This window comes from Pelobates fuscus, chromosome 12 (genome assembly GCF_036172605.1).
Source record: "Pelobates fuscus isolate aPelFus1 chromosome 12, aPelFus1.pri, whole genome shotgun sequence".
In the NCBI taxonomy this organism is placed as follows: Eukaryota; Metazoa; Chordata; class Amphibia; order Anura; family Pelobatidae; genus Pelobates; species Pelobates fuscus.
In genome coordinates, this window is record NC_086328.1 from 4,473,075 (window position 1) to 4,492,848 (window position 19,774).

General features: G+C 43.5%; 1 protein-coding gene and 1 long non-coding RNA gene across 5 annotated transcripts in view; both read right to left on the minus strand.

Annotated features, from left to right (window-relative positions):
- Positions 1-16,884: 16,884 nt before the first annotated feature.
- Positions 16,885-17,804, minus strand: LOC134578798 (uncharacterized). The gene is made up of 2 exons (XR_010086131.1): positions 17,567-17,804; positions 16,885-17,535 (listed from the first exon to the last, which is right to left on the minus strand). It is a non-coding gene; the product is annotated as an uncharacterized LOC134578798 (long non-coding RNA).
- A 1-nt stretch (position 17,805) lies between these two features.
- PHKB (phosphorylase kinase regulatory subunit beta) overlaps positions 17,806-19,774 on the minus strand; it is a 200,210-nt gene continuing 198,241 nt past the window's right edge. For all 4 annotated transcript variants that reach the window (XM_063437844.1, XM_063437843.1, XM_063437841.1 and 1 more), the window contains 2 exons: positions 18,739-18,876; positions 17,806-18,113 (listed from right to left, as the gene is read on the minus strand). In XM_063437844.1, coding sequence (XP_063293914.1) covers positions 17,976-18,113; positions 18,739-18,876 — 276 coding nt within the window. In that variant the 3' untranslated portion in view covers positions 17,806-17,975. The remainder of the gene's footprint in view (positions 18,114-18,738; positions 18,877-19,774) is intronic.

Genomic DNA, 19,774 nt, shown 5'->3' on the forward strand with positions numbered 1-19,774 from the left:
AGGAAAGGGGTACGAGATAGTAACGGAGATTGGGGAAAGGGGTATAAGACAGTAACGGAGATTGGGGAAAGGGGTATGAGATAGTAACGGAGATTGAGGAAAGGGGTATGAGACAGTAACGGAGATTGGGGAAAGGGGTATGAGACAGTAACGGAGATTGAGGAAAGGGGTATGAGACAGTTAGGGTGATTGAGAAAAGGGGTATGAGACCGTAACGGAGATTGGGGAAAGGGGTATGAGACAGTAACAGAGATTGAGGAAAGGGGTATGAGACAGTGACGGAGATATTGAGGAAAGGGGTATGAGACAGTGACGGAGAGATTGAGGAAAGGGGTATGAGACAGTAACGGAGATTGGGAAAAGGGGTATGAGACAGTAACGGAGATTGGGAAAAGGGGTATGAGACAGTAGTGGAGAGATTGAGGAAAGTGGTATGAGACAGTGATGGAGATGGGAGAGGGGGGATGAGGCTGTAACGGATATTTGGGAACTATCTATATATACAGTGGATTGCCGCTGTGAGGAGGGATCATGGGGATAGATGCTGTGTGAGGAAGGGATAATGGGAATCACTGCTGTGTGAGGAGGGATGATGTGGATTGGTGCCATGTGAGGAGGAATGATGGGGATTGCCGCTGTGTGAGGAGGAATGATGGGAATCGCAGCTGTGTGAGGAAGGATGATGGGAATCGCAGCTGTGTGAGGAAGGATGATGGGAATCGCAGCTGTGTGAGGAAGAATGATGGGAATCGCAGCTGTGTGAGGAAGGATGATGGGAATCGCAGCTGTGTGAGGAAGGATGATGGGAATCGCTGCTGTGTGAGGATCTGCTAGCAGTTTCTCGTTGTGCTGTCATGTTCCTATTGACGTATTCTCTGTTGGTCGCTGTGTTCCCATCACTCAGATATCCAACATTTCGCCACGCTGCGTCCTCATGGTGAATAGATTTAACCACAATACATTTACCTGGCTGGATCCTCCTTAATTACCGCACAATTACAGCGTTATTTATAGCGGGGAAGTGATGCTTCTGGAACATGACATATTGTGGATACAGAATTAGTTTGAATTTATCTATACTCTGGCATGCACATCTGTCCATCAGGCAGATGTTTTGCCGAGTCCTTGATCCGTGGGATTCTGTTTTTCCAGGAATATGAGTTGTCGGACAGCTGTGAGGATAAATAATGGAGCAGATCTAACAGTTTGAAGGAAGAAGCCTTTAAATAATAATTCAGGAAGTGCAAGTGCGGTGAGATTGGATTGCAAGCTCCTGTGATACAGTGGGAATATTGCACACACTGTGTCAGAGTCCAGCCCTGAGCACATATTGTCCACCATTAACCCTGAGATATGGCTACAATACAGAGTGTCCCTGGGAGAGCGTTTTATGATACCCCTCAATGAAAACATAAAATAAGTACAATAAAATAAAATAAATAAAATAAGTACAATAAATAAAATAAAATAAATAAAATAAGTACAATAAATAATCTGGAAAGCGTCCTCTGGAGGCCCCAAAGGATAAAAGAGAAATAAAACAGTGATAGTGTGTATTCTTCCAAATTGCTATATAACCAGGATTTAAAGTCCTGAGAACATCCCTGCATTCCTTGGTATATGACTGGCATGACATGCCAAGAGATACAAAGCACTGTGTTTCTGTATATCCAGGAGTATACTGTGCCAAACAACGTATGTTTAATAACATATAGAATCGTATATGGCATCTGTTCCCATGTGCTGCCTCTGCATGATGTGTGTTAACAAAACCCAGGCTCAGCTTCAGATTGTTACTTGTACTTCCGAGCTATATAATGCGTCCTGCATCCATTGTATGACACGGTCTATAGGAACCCGGCATTGTATGACACGGTCTACAGGAACCCGGCATTGTATGACACGGTCTATAGGAACCTGGCATTGTATGACACGGTCTATAGGAACCCGGCATTGTATGACACGGTCTATAGGAACCCGGCATTGTATGACACGGTCTACAGGAACCCGGCATTGTATGACACGGTCTATAGGAACCTGGCATTGTATGACACGGTCTATAGGAACCCGACATTGTATGACACGGTCTATAGGAACCTGGCATTGTATGACACGGTCTATAGGAACCCGACATTGTATGATACGGTCTATAGGTCCCCGGCATTGTATGACACGGTCTATAGGAACCCGACATTGTATGATACGGTCTATAGGAACCTGGCATTGTATGACACGGTCTATAGGAACCCGACATTGTATGATACGGTCTATAGGTACCCGGCATTGTATGACACGATCTATAGGAACCCGGCATTGTATGACACGGTCTATAGGAACCTGGCATTGTATGACACGGTCTATAGGTACCCGGCATTGTATGATACGGTCTATAGGTACCTGGCATTGTATGACACGGTCTACAGGAACCCGGCATTGTATGACACGGTCTATAGGAACCTGGCATTGTATGACACGGTCTATAGGTACCCGGCATTGTATTATACGGTCTATAGGTACCTGGCATTCAATGATAGTCTATCTACAGGTACCCGGCATAGTATGACATGGTCTATAGGCACCTGGTATTGTATGATACGGTCTATAGGAAACTGGCATTGTATGACACGGTCTATAGGTACCTGGCATTGCATGACACTGTCTATAGGTACCTGGCATTGTATGACACGGTCTACAGGAACCCGGCATTGTATGACACGGTCTATAGGAACCTGGCATTGTATGACACGGTCTATAGGTACCCGGCATTGTATTATACGGTCTATAGGTACCTGGCATTCAATGATAGTCTATCTACAGGTACCCGGCATTGTATGACACGGTCTATAGGCACCTGGTATTGTATGATACGGTCTATAGGAAACTGGCATTGTATGACACGGTCTATAGGTACCTGGCATTGCATGACACTGTCTATAGGCACTCGGTATTGTATGACACGGTCTATAGGAACCTGGCATTGTATGACACTGTCTATAGGCACTCGGTATTGTATGACACGGTCTATAGGAACCTGGCATTGTATATACAGTCTATAGGTACCCAGCATTGTATGACACGGCCTACAGCCACTTAGTATTGTATGACATGGCCTATAGGCACTCTGTATTGAATGACACGGTCTATAGGAACCTGGCATTGTATGACAGTCTATAGGTACCCGGCACTGTATGGCGCGGTTCATAGGGACCCATTATCTATACGCAGTCTGTATCAGTCACATCATCAAATGCCTTAAAACAAAATGCACTTATATTGCATTTGTTTGATGTAAAAACAAAAAAATACTATATATCTGAATAATCTCGCTGCGCTGTGGAACATGTTGACAAACTGAATTGAGTTGCCATTTGTGTGGAATATTAATACATATCGGAATGAGATTGCGGCTCTGGGTGAATGACACATTTAAGAGCTATTAGGACGCAGCTCTGAGTATGATCCAATTTGCAGAGGATACAGATTATCCCTCTAAACGTATGTGCAGGTTTCTCGAGAAGTGAGAGAATTACATTCATAATGTGGGGTAACCTGCCTCGTCACTTGTAATCTAGCACCAGGAGATCGGAAGCCCTAATAAATGGGCCATTTAGAGAAGGAATCGCACACAGCTGAGCAGACAATCTAATATACTGGACTACGCGGGAGGAAGAGATAATGGGATGTGCTGCAAGAAAAGTGATTTCAATGTAACATAAACAACGTATTCTTCATAGTGCGGGTTTAGGTAATTACGTCTGCCAGTTGGAGCATTTTATTTCACATCGTTCTCTAATGTTTGTCTGGGTTACTCCAACAGAAATGTGCCGTGTGATCCCTTCCTACACCAAACGAGTCAATCACTAATCATAACGTTACCAATTTAACCGAGAACGGTTTACAAGGAAACTGGAAATCCAGTTGAAGTGGAGAATTTGTCCATTTTGGCCAAGTTTAGTAAATAAATGTAAGTGAATTAACAATTAGAAAAAGTGACCCCACATTACCGAGGTTATGAAATTGTCAAAGCTGGAGTTTTGTGGTCTACATTTTGTGAGTCAGTTCTTTACTCCCCACAGAGCCCTGATTAACACATACAGCCCAAATCCTTAGATGCCTGTTACTCTCTACTTCAGAAGTATCCAAACTGTGAGCCAAAGGACACAACGATTCGGCATCCACTCCCTCACATTCCGGAATGGTTACATCTGCTGTTTGGCATTAGCACATCTCTCCCATCACAACTTTTCCTGCCATGCTTTCAAACTTCGCAACATTGCAGGAAAGCTCACCACAATAGAACTGCCAAGGGCTTTACAATTAATGATAAAACGTGAATATTAAAAACGGTATAATAGGTAAAACAGCACAATGCGTTTCGCGCTATTCATAAGGCTTTTATTAGAGAGCAATTTTGCTAAGATATTTTTTCAGAACAGAAGTAACTCAATGAGTAAATGACCTGCATGTGGGTGAAATTAGCTGCGTTATTAGTTTGGACAGAATATGTAGATTTTCCGGTACCCATCGTGTGTAGTGATTAAGCAGAAATCTGACATTTCTCTACTGTTTGGAAGGTACGTCGCATTTCTTACACCTGAGCGTGGTGAACTTTGATTATCTATAAATAATTCCTTATCGTGAAGCGGCCTTTTCAGAAAATGCAGGATTTTATTTTAATTATTTTTTAGAGCAATTCTTAAAAAGTCAGGTTGCAGCTGGAGCTGTAAATTAGTGCAGAAATACAATAGCTAAATTCGAATTTATACACGGCCGCGAGGCCAGCGCATTAGGAGGAGGTAGAATCTATTATCTAAAATGAATGTAGCACGGAAAGAGTAATTCTGCTACCTGTGATGGATTGTAAGCTCTTTGGGATAATGTCAGGGTTCATCTCTCGTTTCAAAATCCAGGAAAATATCCTTCATGTCTGAAATATTAAATCCATACAGGGAATTGCACCATGCTCACAAATGTCTATCGTTTTTTTTTGTTGAATATAATATTTTGTTCTTCATTTACTCCACCCCAAAAGAACCCTGTGTCAAGAAACCGTCTAAAATCTGGTGTTTGTTAAATTATTGATAACTTGTTGACATTGAGTGATGGGTTTATCCATTATTTAGTAGCTCTCGCCTTTACAGGCAAAACACTACAGGAAATCAATATTTACACATATTATTTACTAACTGTAACCTTTATGGTCCGTAATAACACAATGTGAATGATTACAAGTATTATTTAGTAAATCCAACCTTCTCCAATCGATCAATTCCAGGAGATCAATATTTAACCATATTATTTGGTTTCTAACCTTTACAGTCAGTAAGTTAGAGTTTATTAAGAACACTTGCTGATATAATTGCATTACTGACGAGGGATTATTTGATGTGAAATTTACAGTGTGATCTAAGGTACATTGGTTAGAATTACATCACAAATAATATGATGATCTTAGAGAAACTCAACAGTTTGTCCTTCGGTAAATCCTTGCTAGTTTTTGGGTGATTGTGCCTTCACAGAGAAAACCCATACCGTTTGTATATCAGACTGATCCCGCCCATAACGGCAGTACAGATCCAAAATACCGACACGTTACGGTACCATGTCACACATTTGTCCACGGTCAAGTTTTACCAGGACAGAAACTCCCGTCACTTCGGTGAAACCAGCCTCATAAAAAGTGATTATGGACTTTTCCAATAATTCTCTTTATATTTCAAGGTGATTGAGTGACGTGGAGAAGTATATTTGCGTTCATTGTACTTACGCACAGAATTGCCACCTGTTATTGTGCAGACCCTCTGGTTTAATCTATAGTCTAAAATACGTTGCACCCGCTGACATGTCTATTCAGTGTTATGGAATTTCGTGAATATTTAACTTTAGTTTTGCATGACAGGAATGGGAAAAGGGGTTGGATTCAAAGAGATCACCAGAACACCATCACCACTTCTTTGTGAAACGATAATATTTCAGTGAGCTCTGTGCCCCTTATCTCCATACAGCCTATTTATTAACAAACAATACAGCAATAGTGCACAGCATATGTATCAGTATAAGATTTATTATAAATCCATACCCTTAACCATATACACAGTGACCCAAAGGTGTATATAAAAAAAGGTGTTTGTACCCAATATTCTGGAGTAGGTATCAATTTTTTGGAGCCTGTCTATATAACTGGCTCAGGTAATTCAGCTTTGGTGTGATATTAGGGCTGGTGAAAATTAGCAAAGGCAAAACCAGTTAGGACAAAAGTGAATAGCATTTATTTCAAACAGTAATAAAAACCTTACATTAAGGTAACTGGTGTGCCAAAGTCCAGATTCACAAACCTACAGCAAGCACAACGCGTTTCAACACTTTTCGTGTGTCTTCCTCAGGTGCCATGGATTGCTGTATGAACGAATAAGGAGTATGGGGGCGGAGCTTAGCAACGAAAATGTCACGAAAGTAGGATTTAAAAGCAGGCCCTCCATCCAGCAATCCATGGCACCTGAGGAAGACACAGGAAAAGTGTTGAAACGCGTTGCGCTTGCTGTATATTTGTGAATCTGGACTTTGGCACACCAGTATGGATTTATAATATATTCCATACTGATACATGCGCTGTACACTATAGCTGTATTGTTTGTTTTTGATTATTGGTGGATTTAGCGGGATTAAGCCCACAGTGTCTTTCAGCTGCAATCAGAGTTATTATTAGCACCATTTTCTGCCATTTAGCACCTGTTCCTGCATGTCGCCGGCAGCACTGTATGTCCACCGCCCACTGCGGAATGTTGGGAGACAGATATATATTATTATTTTATTATTTATATAGCGCCATCACATTCCGTAGCGCTGTACATATAGATTTCTGTATGTGTCTTGTATGAATTGTGAAGTTTAACAAAATGTCCATGAAATGAGCAATGCAGGAATTACAGGACGGTGAGTCATACGCTAGAAATGACAAAATAATGACCATTCGACCCGGGAAAATTACTGAGAAATGATCTGACGAGCTAGACGTGTAAAATGGAGAAAAAACTAATTGGTGCCAGGGTAAAGGGAAGCCAGAGACAAACCGGAGAGAAGGAGGAATATCTGAGAAAGATCAGGGGAAGAGAGAGGGGTATGGTCCACCTGTAAAACCTGGGCTGTTTCTGGCGGATTTCGGAAAGGATAAGAACTCCTCCGTGGCTGTTACACAGTACCGTGTCCATGGAGGGGTGTAAGAAATTTGGCAGCACCTAATACCGTATGTTAATATGTGTCTCGTGCAATGAAGGGTAAGTAGGCCAACTACTGGAAAAGTAATTCTGGTATAAATGGATCCACAATATCTGCCACTTTATGATCCGTGACAATTAGAAGGCTGGACATTTAGAAAGTAATTTAATGTCAGCATTTGGGAGAGAAAAGAGGGGAATAGCTAAGATCATTGTGATCATCCCCTCTCTAAGGGGACTAGCGATATTGCTCTTCTCCCTATAGCTCTGCGATTGACATGTGTGCATTGCAGTATGTTTCTGCAGCTAATACAGTATATTGCTCTGCCGCTAGTGCTGTATATAGCTCTGCAGTTAGTGCTGTATATAGCTCTGCAGTTAGTGCTGTATATAGCTCTGCAGTTAGTGCTGTATATAGCTCTGCCGTTAGTGCTGTATATAGCTCTGCAGTTAGTGCTGTATATTGCTCTGCGGTTAGTGCTGTATATAGCTCTGCAGTTAGTGCTGTATATAGCTCTGCAGTTAGTGCTGTATATAGCTCTGCCGTTAGTGCTGTATATAGCTCTGCCGTTAGTGCTGTATATAGCTCTGCCGTTAGTGCTGTATATAGCTCTGCAGTTAGTGCTGTATATAGCTCTGCAGTTAGTGCTGTACATTGCTCTGCGGTTAGTGCTGTATATTGCTCTGTGGTTAGTGCTGTATATAGCTCTGCAGTTAGTGCTGTATATAGCTCTGCGGTTAGTGCTGTATATTGCTCTGCGGTTAGTGCTGTATATTGCTCTGCGGTTAGTGCTGTATATAGCTCTGCAGTTAGTGCTGTATATATTTCTTCCGGTCTGTATAGGTTAGTGTGTACCACCCGGCACATGATCTGAGTGGGGATGGTGGGATTGTTTTTCCTGTGACCCTTTAGACTGATAATACTAAGCTTAGAGCATTAATTTGACAGATATGTTCCTGTGATCTGAGGGCTGGTGTTTGTGAGCCTCTCCATCTCTCATTCATGCCATGGGGCACTGCAATGGCAAAGCATTGCCCAGATAAGATGCTGGGATGGAACGAATGTTCTCTGTAGAATCATTAGAAACAGGTGGGAGAAATAACACCCAATTCTTAGTGATAGATTTTCAGAATAAATGGAGCATTGCTGAGATGCCAGAGGCCCCAGGAACAAGCATCAATTAGCTGGTGTAATCCCCAGCATCACTGGTTACTGCACCTTACACCCAGCACCAGGTAACGGATTATCTCTGCCATCGCTTCCAGGAACCCCTGGAACTCCCAGAGGAAGGAATCGGGCAGCTTTTAGTTTATTTATTCTTTTGTAGAAGATATTTTTTTTTTTTTTTATTGGCAAACCAATTGATTCACATCTGCACGCCTCTCTGTTTTTTAATGGGCTCTTTTCACGGTTAATAAGAAAATAAAGACATTTTAAGCAGAATAAACTATAACATTGTAAATCTGGCTCTAATCTGCATATTCAATGAATGACATTTTCTTTGACTTAAAGGTTTGTGTTGAAGACGAATTTCCATTAGAATCCATCAATCATGGACTGGGGAACCAAGGTAAGGTCACATAATACCACATTATAAATGTTATATTCACTCCGGACAATCACAGCTTCAAGTATTATTAGAAAATAAAAAAAAGATCACCATCGCGGAGTACTGGAAACATTACAGAGTCTCCGCCAGTTGCTGATTAGCAATACAGCCCATAACGGTGTGTGAATCTCCTGTAGCACTTCTAGTATGTCATAACTCAGCAACATCACTTTATTTATGTGGATTTCATGTAGTAAGTAAATTGCCGTCATTCCTGTGTGAGTGGAAGATGAAAAAAGCAAAGGCCATAAATTCCTGCACGAGGAATAAGTAGTGGCCAGAAAATGACATCACTTCCTGTACATGGTAAAAGCAGTAGCCAGAACATGACATCACTTCCTGTACATGGTAAAATCAGTGGCCAGAGCATGACATCACTTCCTGTACATGGTAAAATCAGTGGCCAGAGCATGACATCACTTCCTGTACATGGTAAAATCAGTGGCCAGAGCATGACATCACTTCCTGTACAGGATAAAAGCAGTGGCAAGAACATGACATCACTTCCTGGGATTTTGGGGCAGATCCCCTCTAGGTTGATGTAATGTGTGACCAGACAGGGTGTGCGGAATATTATCACAGAATCTAACAGTGAAGGGGTCACAGTGGCTCTGTGTACGACATGTACCCCAAGATAATTATCCCAGGTGTCAGAGGACCCAGATACGAAGTCAGCGTCACACGTTCCACGAATTGTCTCCATCCGAGGATCGCGTGTATAGCAGCGCTCAGTATACAGATACATCGTGTGTCTTGTTTTCCCATCCCCAGTCTCCAGAGAAGCCTGTCAGTCTATCCGTATATTGAGTTGATTCAAAGTGATTTATAGGGAACTCAGACACAATAAAAGCTGCCAGTCCCCCCAGAGGATCTGTAGTAACAGGGCTTCCAATCTGGCCGGCTCTCTGGGTAAAGGACGTCAGATGAATCAATGTCACGGCTCTTTCCTTCAAGAGAGGAATTCAATGAGTGAAACTGAAGGACATCATCACAACAAACTATGCTACCGGTTCTCCTAAACATTCTGACAGATTGCTTGCGGAGAACCCCCAGGGACTGCAGTGCACTGCATTGATTATGGTGTCCCTTTAATACTCGGATATAACAGGAAGACACAGCAATGTATGGGGGTAATAGTAAAGGACAAATTTCAATTTTTTTTATATAATAATCCTCTGATTACGTTTTGAAAGAATTTTTAAAAATATTTTTAAATGAAGCATTTGAAAAAGGAAAAAGTGACAAAAACGTATCCCAACCTTTGTATATGAGAGGATTCTCCAGCCATATACACACACCTTGGGTCGGACAGCATTGGTCAATGGTCTTCCCAAATACATGTCAGTCTTGAAACACTGACCCAAGGTGCATCGTATACTAAAGGTAGGAAGGAGTTTCTAAGTTTTTTTATTTTTATTTACTTCATTTGGAAAAAAATAATTAATTTTAATATTTGATAAAATATCAGGATTATCATCAGGAAGTTAAGACATATATAATACACAGCATCTGGATCTGATATGAACACCGGAACGGCGAGTCTGGGAGAGACTGCTGGGGACCAGCTCCAGATAATTAATAGAGAAATAATTACGTCAAACCTGGGACTCTCAGAAAATAAAATGAGACAGTCCGTAGACTGGATGGAGAGCAGGAATATAGGAATGAAAATCAAACAATGGTCTTTCACACTCAGGGTGGGTCCGAGTTAAACTCGTTAAACTTATTGCAGAAAATGTTGGGGAGGGGACATAAACAGAAGGTGTGAGGCTAACCACCATTATTGTATATATCTGGGACCAACAGTTTAAAGTAGGCATTTATTGATGTCACAGTTACTATCAGCGATGCTGTGTATCAAAACCACGTGACAATCAGCGATGCTGTATATAGGGGCCACGTGACAATCAGCGATGCTGTATATAGGGGCCACGTGACAATCAGCGATGCTGTGTATAGAGGCCACGTGACAATCAGCGATGCTGTGTATAGGGGCCACGTGACAATCAGCGATGCTGTATATAGGGGCCACGTGACAATCAGCGATGCTGTATATAGGGGCCACGTGACAATCAGCGATGCTGTATATAGGGGCCACGTGACAATCAGCGATGCTGTATATAGGGGCCACGTGACAATCAGCGATGCTGTATATAGGGGCCACGTGACAATCAGCGATGCTGTGTATAGAGGCCACGTGACAATCAGCGATGCTGTATATAGGGGCCACGTGACAATCAGCGATGCTGTATATAGGGGCCACGTGACAATCAGCGATGCTGTATATAGGGGCCACGTGACAATCAGCGATGCTGTATATAGGGGCCACGTGACAATCAGCGATGCTGTATATAGGGGCCACGTGACAATCAGCGATGCGGTGTATAGGGGCCACGTGATAATCAGCGATGCTGTATATCAAGACCACGTGACAATCAGCGATGCTGTACATAGGGGCCACGTGATAATCAGCGATGCTGTGTATAGGGGCCACGTGACAATCAGCGATGCTGTGTATAGGGGCCACGTGATAATCAGCGATGCTGTATATAGGGGCCATGTGACAATCAGCGATGCTGTGTATAGGGGCCACGTGACAATCAGCGATGCTGTGTATAGGGGCCACGTGATAATCAGCGATGCTGTATATAGGGGCCATGTGATAATCAGCGATGCTGTATATAGGGGCCACGTGACAATCAGCGATGCTGTGTATAGAGGCCACGTGACAATCAGCGATGCTGTGTATAGGGGCCACGTGATAATCAGCGATGCTGTACTTAGGGGCCACGTGATAATCAGTGATGCTGTGTATAGGGGCCACGTGATAATCAGCGATGCTGTATGTAGGGGCCTGGTGATAATCAGCGATGCTGTATATAGGGGCCACGTGACAATCAGTGATGCTGTATATAGGGGCCATGTCACAATGAGCGATGCTGTATATCGAGACCACGTCACAATGAGCGATGCTGTATATCGAGACCACGTCACAATCAGCAATGCTGTATATCTGGACCACGTGACAATCAGCAATGCTGTATATAGAGGCCACATCACAATCAGCAATGGCGTATACAGAGGCCACGTGACATCCAGCGATGCTGTATATAGGAGTCACGTGACAACCAGCGATGCTGTATGCACAAGTAATTTCTGCATATGGCGGTGTGATGGCTAAGCATACTGAGAAATGTAGTTCACAAACGTCTGAAATGCCAACATTGACCATCACTGGTTGTGCAGGATTTGCTGCAGTTGCTATTGTGTGTCAGCACCCAGTTATAGAAGGTTCTGTTCGATCCCCTGCCCAGCACGGTGCCCAGTACGAAGCACAGAGAACATGCAACCTAAAGAGACACAACACGCACAGCGTTTCAGGTTTAGCCTTTCGTGTCTGGCTGATAACATCAAAGTCAATGAGTCGTCCTGTTTAATTGTTCCCTTCCAGATGAGGAGATGCCAAGCGTGATCTGGACATATCTTAAGCTGGCCCCGGGGGAAGGTCAGCACTGCCTGCTGGGGAGACCAAGCCACAATCTGTCACTTCAACCAAACCTTTCCACATGAGGAGTAAACAAAGGATTAACTTACCTGGAAGGTCTTATTAGAACATGTTTCCTTTTAAAGCTGTACGTCCCGGCAAATAGATCATACATAGCAGGAGGCCTTGAAATGCGAAGGGGAGCGTGCCCAAACATAGAGACACTAACACCCCACCACTGGCTGCCGGAGGGCGAGTCAGGATCAGAGGGAACATGTAATTACTGTGTATTAACTCCATCCTTTTAATATACAGACACTAACACCCCACCACTGGCTGCGGGAAGTCTAACAGAGAAGGGAAGGGAGTTCCAAAGAAGAGGTGCAGCCCTAGAGAAATCTTGGAGGTGAGCTTAGAGGTGGGAGTACGGACAGAGGATAGACATAGGTCTTCTGCAGAGCGCAGGGGCCTCAACTGGACATATTTGTGTATTAGGGAGGATAGATAGGTGGGAGCAGCATTTTGTAGGGACTTATAAGCAAGCACCAGAATCTTAAATTGAGCCCTATATCTAACTGGAAGCCAATGTAGGGACGGACAGAGGGGGGAGGTGTGGGCGGACAGGAAAATGAGCCTTGCTGCCGCATTCATTACAGATTGCAGTGGTGCAATCTGGGAACACGCAAGACCATTGAGAAAGGGATTACAGTAGTCAAGACGAGAGAGAACAATGGCATGGACCAGCACCTTAGCTGCGTCTGGGGTTAAGTAGGGGCAGATGCGCGCTATGTTTTTGAGATGGAAGCGATAGGATTTGGCGATCTACTGGACATGAGGGGTGAAGGAGAGGGCGGAGTCAAAGAGAACACCTAGGCAGCGAGCCTGCGAGGTAGAGTAAGAGGGACACAGACAAGGGAGTAGTAACACTTGAGGAAAGACCAGAAGTTTTGTTTTGGACAGGTTGAGTTTAAGTAAGTGAGCAGCCATCCAATTGGAAATTGTGGAGAGGCAGTCAGAGACACGAGTCAAGATGGGTGGAGAGAGATCAGGAGAGGGCATATAAATGATAATGGAAGCTGTGGTGAAAGTAACCTCGCCACAGGATTTTGGAGGGGCCTGCTGGCCAGCCTCTTGCCAAAAGACTATGGCCCCTTTAAAACGTATGTGATTTATGTACTTTTGTACTCCAGAAAGAGAGACCGACCGTTAGCTCTAATTCCCTGGAACTGTTTTGGGCATAGGACCATGTGCCCGGTCTGTCAAAACTATGACTTCCATGGAAATCCTGAATTGACCTCTGAACCGATCTGGGTGATTTTTGGATATGTTGGTCCCAAAGACTGGGGCTATCAGGGGATGTGACTTTTCTGTGCCTGGAGATAATTGAGTTTAGTACAGTTCCTGACTCAATTATCTCTCAGGCACAGGGGAGGCATTATCCTATTTTGTGTGGGAGTGTCCTGGACCTGAGAGCCAATGCCATTACAGTGTGTACTTTGTCATAGACCCCTCTCAGGTCCAGTGGGGAATGGCCCTTGAATATGTTATGGAAAACCCCTTGCATGGAGACTTGCATATACGGCCAGTTGTGACTACAAATAAATTAATTCCAGTTTACCCTTAACACAGAGCCTCGTCTTGTGCTTGTAGGGGAAAGCTATACCAGCTATAATGCCTGCTCCTGGGATTGTTCTTTGGATTGCTAGAATCACTAGCGCTTGTAAGAACTACACAGCTTTACCTACTATACTCTCTTGGAGGAGAGGTCTTCTCACTGGGAGCTGGATCCAGGAGTTTGGTCCAGGGTGAGAAGGGACGGCGAGACCCCAGCCAAGCTGCTGGCGGTTAAGGGGCTACAATGCTTATGGTACTCAGCAACAGCTAGAAAGCAGCGATTGGCGGAGGCACCGAGTCGGGGTGCCAGGCAGTCTGTCACAAAAGCCAAAAGAGCTGGTGAGTTTACGAAGGGAGGCAGTATAGATGGAGAACAGTAGGGGACCAAGGACAGAGGTAGGAGGAGCATCAGCAGAGAGCAGTATCCCGTAGACAGAGATTACGGAGAATGAGAAGAAGCCGTTGATGATCAACAGTGTAAAAGGCAGCAGAAAGATCAAGGAGAATGAAGCGGGTGAAGCAGAGAGTTGGATTCGAGGAAGTCGGTCAATCTGCTTACACAACTCTCTCAAGGATCTTGGAGGCAAATGGCAGTAGCGAGATAGGGCGGTACTTGGATGGGAAGTTGGTGTCAAGGTTGGGCTTTTTCAGAATCAGCGTTATGGTTGAATGCTTGAAGGGTGAAATATGCCTTGGAAAGGGAGAGATTAATAACATTTAGTGAGAGGAAGAGACTGAGTGCGGATGAGATATGAGGGAATAGGATCAAGGGAACAGGTGGTGGGGCGGGAGGACCGGAGCAGAGCAGAAACCTCTTCTGCTGTAGTAGGTGTGAATGAGCATAGAGTAGTGGAGTGAGTGGGGTTGGGTGATGAATTGGAAGGGGAGGGAGAGAGATTAGAGATCTCTTCCCTGATTGTAGAAATCTTCTCAGTGAAGTGAGTTGCAAAGTTTGAGGCAGACAGGGTGATAGGAGGAGGGGGAGCAACAGGGCGAAGGTGTGCATTAAAAGTGTGAAATAGGCATTTGGGTTGGCGGGACAGAGTGCTTATGAGGGTATTGAAGTAAGTTCCATTTTATTTTACTCTTGGAACAGATTGTCATTTACTGGGATCCATTATCTCATACTCACGTTGCCGGGTCGTTGTATGGAAACAAAGTTTATCTTTTTTTTTTTTTTGACTCATCGCAGTTGTTTTTACAGTAAATCCTTTATAACACTGATAACTCCGTTTAATCTTCCTCAGCCCTTGGACCCTCTAACCTTTCTCTCCTGAAATCCCCAGCTGTCGGTACGATTTGCCCAGTCTGTTGCTTGGATGATAAACTCTGGGTATATATTGGGTTTGTGTGTTCCTTATCTCTGATAATTCACCAACTGTTAATGTGTAGGGTTTTTAAAAGTGACCCATCTGCTGGAGATGTTTCAGATCTCCGTCTCCGGAACATGTTAAAATGACATTTTCGGTCTCTGATCCCTGGGCTGCTGTAAAATGTCACTCTACTCAGACCGAGAGCTGTAATTAGAGTGTGCAGACTGGGGACCCCTGCCACTCACGCCTGTGGCAGAGAGTCAGGAGAGATGAAAGTTGTGATGAGTCAGTTCTTTCTCCTCTTGTGTCCCTCTGTTTATCGATGAGGGCAGCTGTTTGGGTTCACAGAATGCCCCCACCGCTCACACTTCACAAGCTATGTTTAGTATGGAAACCCATTACAGTGGCTGGTGTATGTCACAAAATGAGGGAATAGTCTAGCACTGCACATTCAGCCAGAGGTCATGTGTTAGAATGAAATGTAACGTCCATTATACTCAGGTAGGTGAAGAACCTGTCTCTTGTATTCAATCTGGCATTGATTACTTCTCCTGGATTCCTTGTCTACCTGGCCCAGAGATTTATACCATGTGTCAGACTATGCCCACGTTGGTCACTCCTTGTGTGGGTTTCCAAGCTGTACCAGAAAATACATTCATCATACCAGAAACATATACCAAAGCGCTGTAAAGCAGCGAGAAAATGCCTGATCCCTATATTTGTGAATATGAAGAATTACTAACGGTACATTAAATGTATAACTGGTAGGAGCTGCGCTACAATATAATATGTATGTATATATACACACACACACACACACACCGTGCTAGCTGAATGGATCGGGTATAATTTACTCTACTAAAAACTACCTAAACCATAAATGTTCCTTGCCTTTAAACGGGTTGGTTTCTTTTTATTGCAGAATATTATTTTCTGGCTTTAAGTACGATTAAGAGTTTCGGGAGCTCAGCGCCGTCAGACATTGAAAGTCTGCGTATAAAAAGGTTTCCATTCATTAGCAAGCGTGAAATATATTCATGGCAAACATTCCCCATCACGAACGTCAGCCGAGCTCAGATAAAAAGCCCTTCGTACATCAATCACGGAGTGAGAGGATGCATTCTGTCGGGTGGCGTCTGGCGCTGAATCCACAATCCTTTCAGTGCTCGTCAATAAATGAAGAATCCTTTCACGCAGGTCTTGGACAGTGAACTTTATTTAATGACGAGGTGCGTACAAGCCCAGGTTTCCGCCAGCCTAGGTATTATTGGCGGTTTTGAGATTGTATCTGGTGTTTTGTGATTAGGAAGGTTTTAAAAGAAGGTTATCTGCAGTAGTCTGCACGTACAACTTAGACCAAAGAAGCTGAACGTGAGATATGGCCCTACTCGGCTATACAGGCCTGAAATGTGCAATTGCAGGGAATACACCGTTGTGTAGTTCTGGGGACAGAATAAATGTTAGTCTGTAACCCCTTCACTGCCCTCATAAAGCATGTGATCCAACCAGGGGTAGCAAGTAAGAGGCTGTGTGTTAGAGTGGTAATGAAAGGGTCTACCACTAATACCAGGCATGTATTTAACCTGTTATTAGCCAGGTAATAGCCCACCCAGCACAGAGATTTAACATTAAATCAAACCAGGCAGGAGTAATGTTTAATCACTCTTTATTTTAGTCTTGTCACATACCATAAAAATAGAAATCTAAAAAACAACATTTTGAGAATGAACAGAGTGATTTCAGGCAAAATCATTGTATTTAGCAATCACTAGGCAAGGAAACTGATTTAACCTGCTCACTGCGGTAATCACATGCAGCATGTAATTCTGTCCTTCCATCCCCTGTCATACTCTAACATTTATTCTATCACACAACACACTGCTGTAATATGGTGCCCAAGCTGCTCCTCACGCCTATGCCAGCTGACAGTGGGCACAGAGCATGGCCTGCCAACCTGCATAGCTTTACTGCAAGCTCTGAGCTCTGTAATAGTGGAGGGAGGGGGGACAATACCTGCCCCCAAAGTACAGCTAAATATGACCCATCTCACAAAGCATTTCTTTGCAATGTTATAAAAACAAAACCTTTTTTCTATCTTTCCATTTACACACACACACACACACACCCCCCAAACCCCCATCCCTCCCCTTTAAGTAGTATAGCAGCCTGTCTCACGAGTGAAAAGGTATGAGGCCATCCGCCAAGTTCTTATTATAAACCGTACCAAGACCTTAGGGGTTTATTTACTCCGTAATAATTTAAACATTGAATTTGCAAAATAGCCAAAATTAGTTGCAAATCTGGGTTATAATAGACTGGTCAACAAAAAACAACCAAATCTTAACCCTCTGAGTGCTAAAGGGAAGCCCATTCCAATGGCTTCTCAATGCACTGGGCATAAAGAGTTAATACTCTCCTTTGCAAAAAGAGAAAAAAAAGAACTGCTTAAATATTCTTTGTAAAACATTCCTTATTAATCTGTATTATTACTCTAAGGTGAAATGACAATCCTTGCCCCCTACTGCTAAAGGACTCCACGGAACATTCAATAACTATCGATGCTTTCAGTCAATTTTCCACTGCTGGGGTGAGTCGCTATTAGCGTCACAGGCTGGGCTGTGATTATCTGTAAACAGTTTGCCATTATTGGATAGCAGGCGAGTATTTTAATCTATAACCATTAAATACGATATAGCGGAGCTTGTTGAAATGGCTGGGCCATTGTTTGCAGGGAGGACGATCAGCAGATGTTGCAGGGGTCTTCGCCGCTTGGCTTCACTTCGGCTTCCAGAAGCATATTCATCACGGCCTTCGTCAGATAGCTGCAGGTCCCTCGCTTTCCGAGTGGGGGGGTGTTGTAGAAGGCTGTCATGTCATTCTGGGGGGGGGGCGGGAGAGAGGAAAGCTCTAGTTTAGTCAGAGACTATAATCACTGTATTTGCTATAATCCCAGCGTCTGTTTCTCTCTATACACATTGTACGCTTAGTTGGGCGCAGCCCTCTTCCCCTACTTTCCCGTATTCCAAACAGGTTTTCTGAGAATTACATGTTTGTCTTGTCTACATATTGTACAGCTCTCTATAATATGTTGGTGCTATATAAATAATTGTAATATTGCGTTCCAGTAATAGGAGGCCCAGCAGTGATCTGCTATAATACGGGCTTGCAGTGGTTATGGTGCTCGGAGTAACCCTTTCTGTACATCTCTTTCATAAGATTGTAAATAAATTGTAACTTTTTAAAGTCATTGTTGAAGTTTAGAAATTGGTCTCCGCCCTGTGGGCCTTGCCCCCCCCAAACGAAAGGCACACATACATATCTCTCCCTAATCTCTATTAACAGCCTATCTGTACCGTGCTCCCAGTACACGATCTGTTATAACATGCTATTATTATTGCAGCCAATCACACAGATCTGATAGGGCGACTAATTGAACGTGATTTTTATCTCATTACTTGGCTGTGGTTACTGTGACATTGACAGAACGCTCACCCACGGCTCACCTGTTTATCTGCACCATGGTGGCTCTGGTCCTGCGCATAATCATTAAATGCCTCTTTTACCAGTTTGTCTAAATCCACTTTATCCGGGAATTCAAACTCCGGGTTTCTCTCCAGGATAACAGACACAATCATCAGGAGCTGCAACAGGACAGAATAAAACAGAGATTTATCCCTTTTAATACCTATTATCCAGTGACAAGTTACTAGCCTGGTATGTGTGCATGGTTATTGTAGTTCACATATACACAAACACAATCTACAGTAGTAGAGTGACAATCCCATTCCCGCACACAATACAGCAGCAGAGTGACAATCCCATTCCCGCACACAATACAGGAGCAGAGTGACAATCCCATTCCAGCACACAATACAGGAGCAGAGTGACAATCCCATTCTCGCACACAATACAGGAGCAGAGTGACAATCCCATGCCCGCATACAATACAGGAGCAGAGTGACAATCCCATTCCCGCACACAATATACAGAAGCACAGTGATAGTCCCATTCCCGCACAGAATATATGAGACTGTGACAATCCCATTCCCGCACACAATACAGGAGCATAGTGACAATCCCATTCCTGCACACAATACAGGAGCAGAGTGACAATCCCATTCACACATACACAATATATATAGGAGCAGAGTAACAATCCCATTCACACACACACACAATATAAAGGTGACTATCCCATACACATACATACATACACACACACACACACACACACACAATATATAGGAGCAGTGTCACTATTACATTCACATTCTCTCACACACACACACACACACACACACAATATATAGGTGACTATCCCATACACACACACACACACACACACACACACAATATATAGGTGACTATCCCATACACACACACACACACACACACAATATATATAGGAGCAGTGTCACTATTACATTCACATTCTCTCTCTCACACACACACACACACACACACACACACACACACACACACACACACACACACACACACACAATATATAGGTGACTATCCCATACACACACACACACA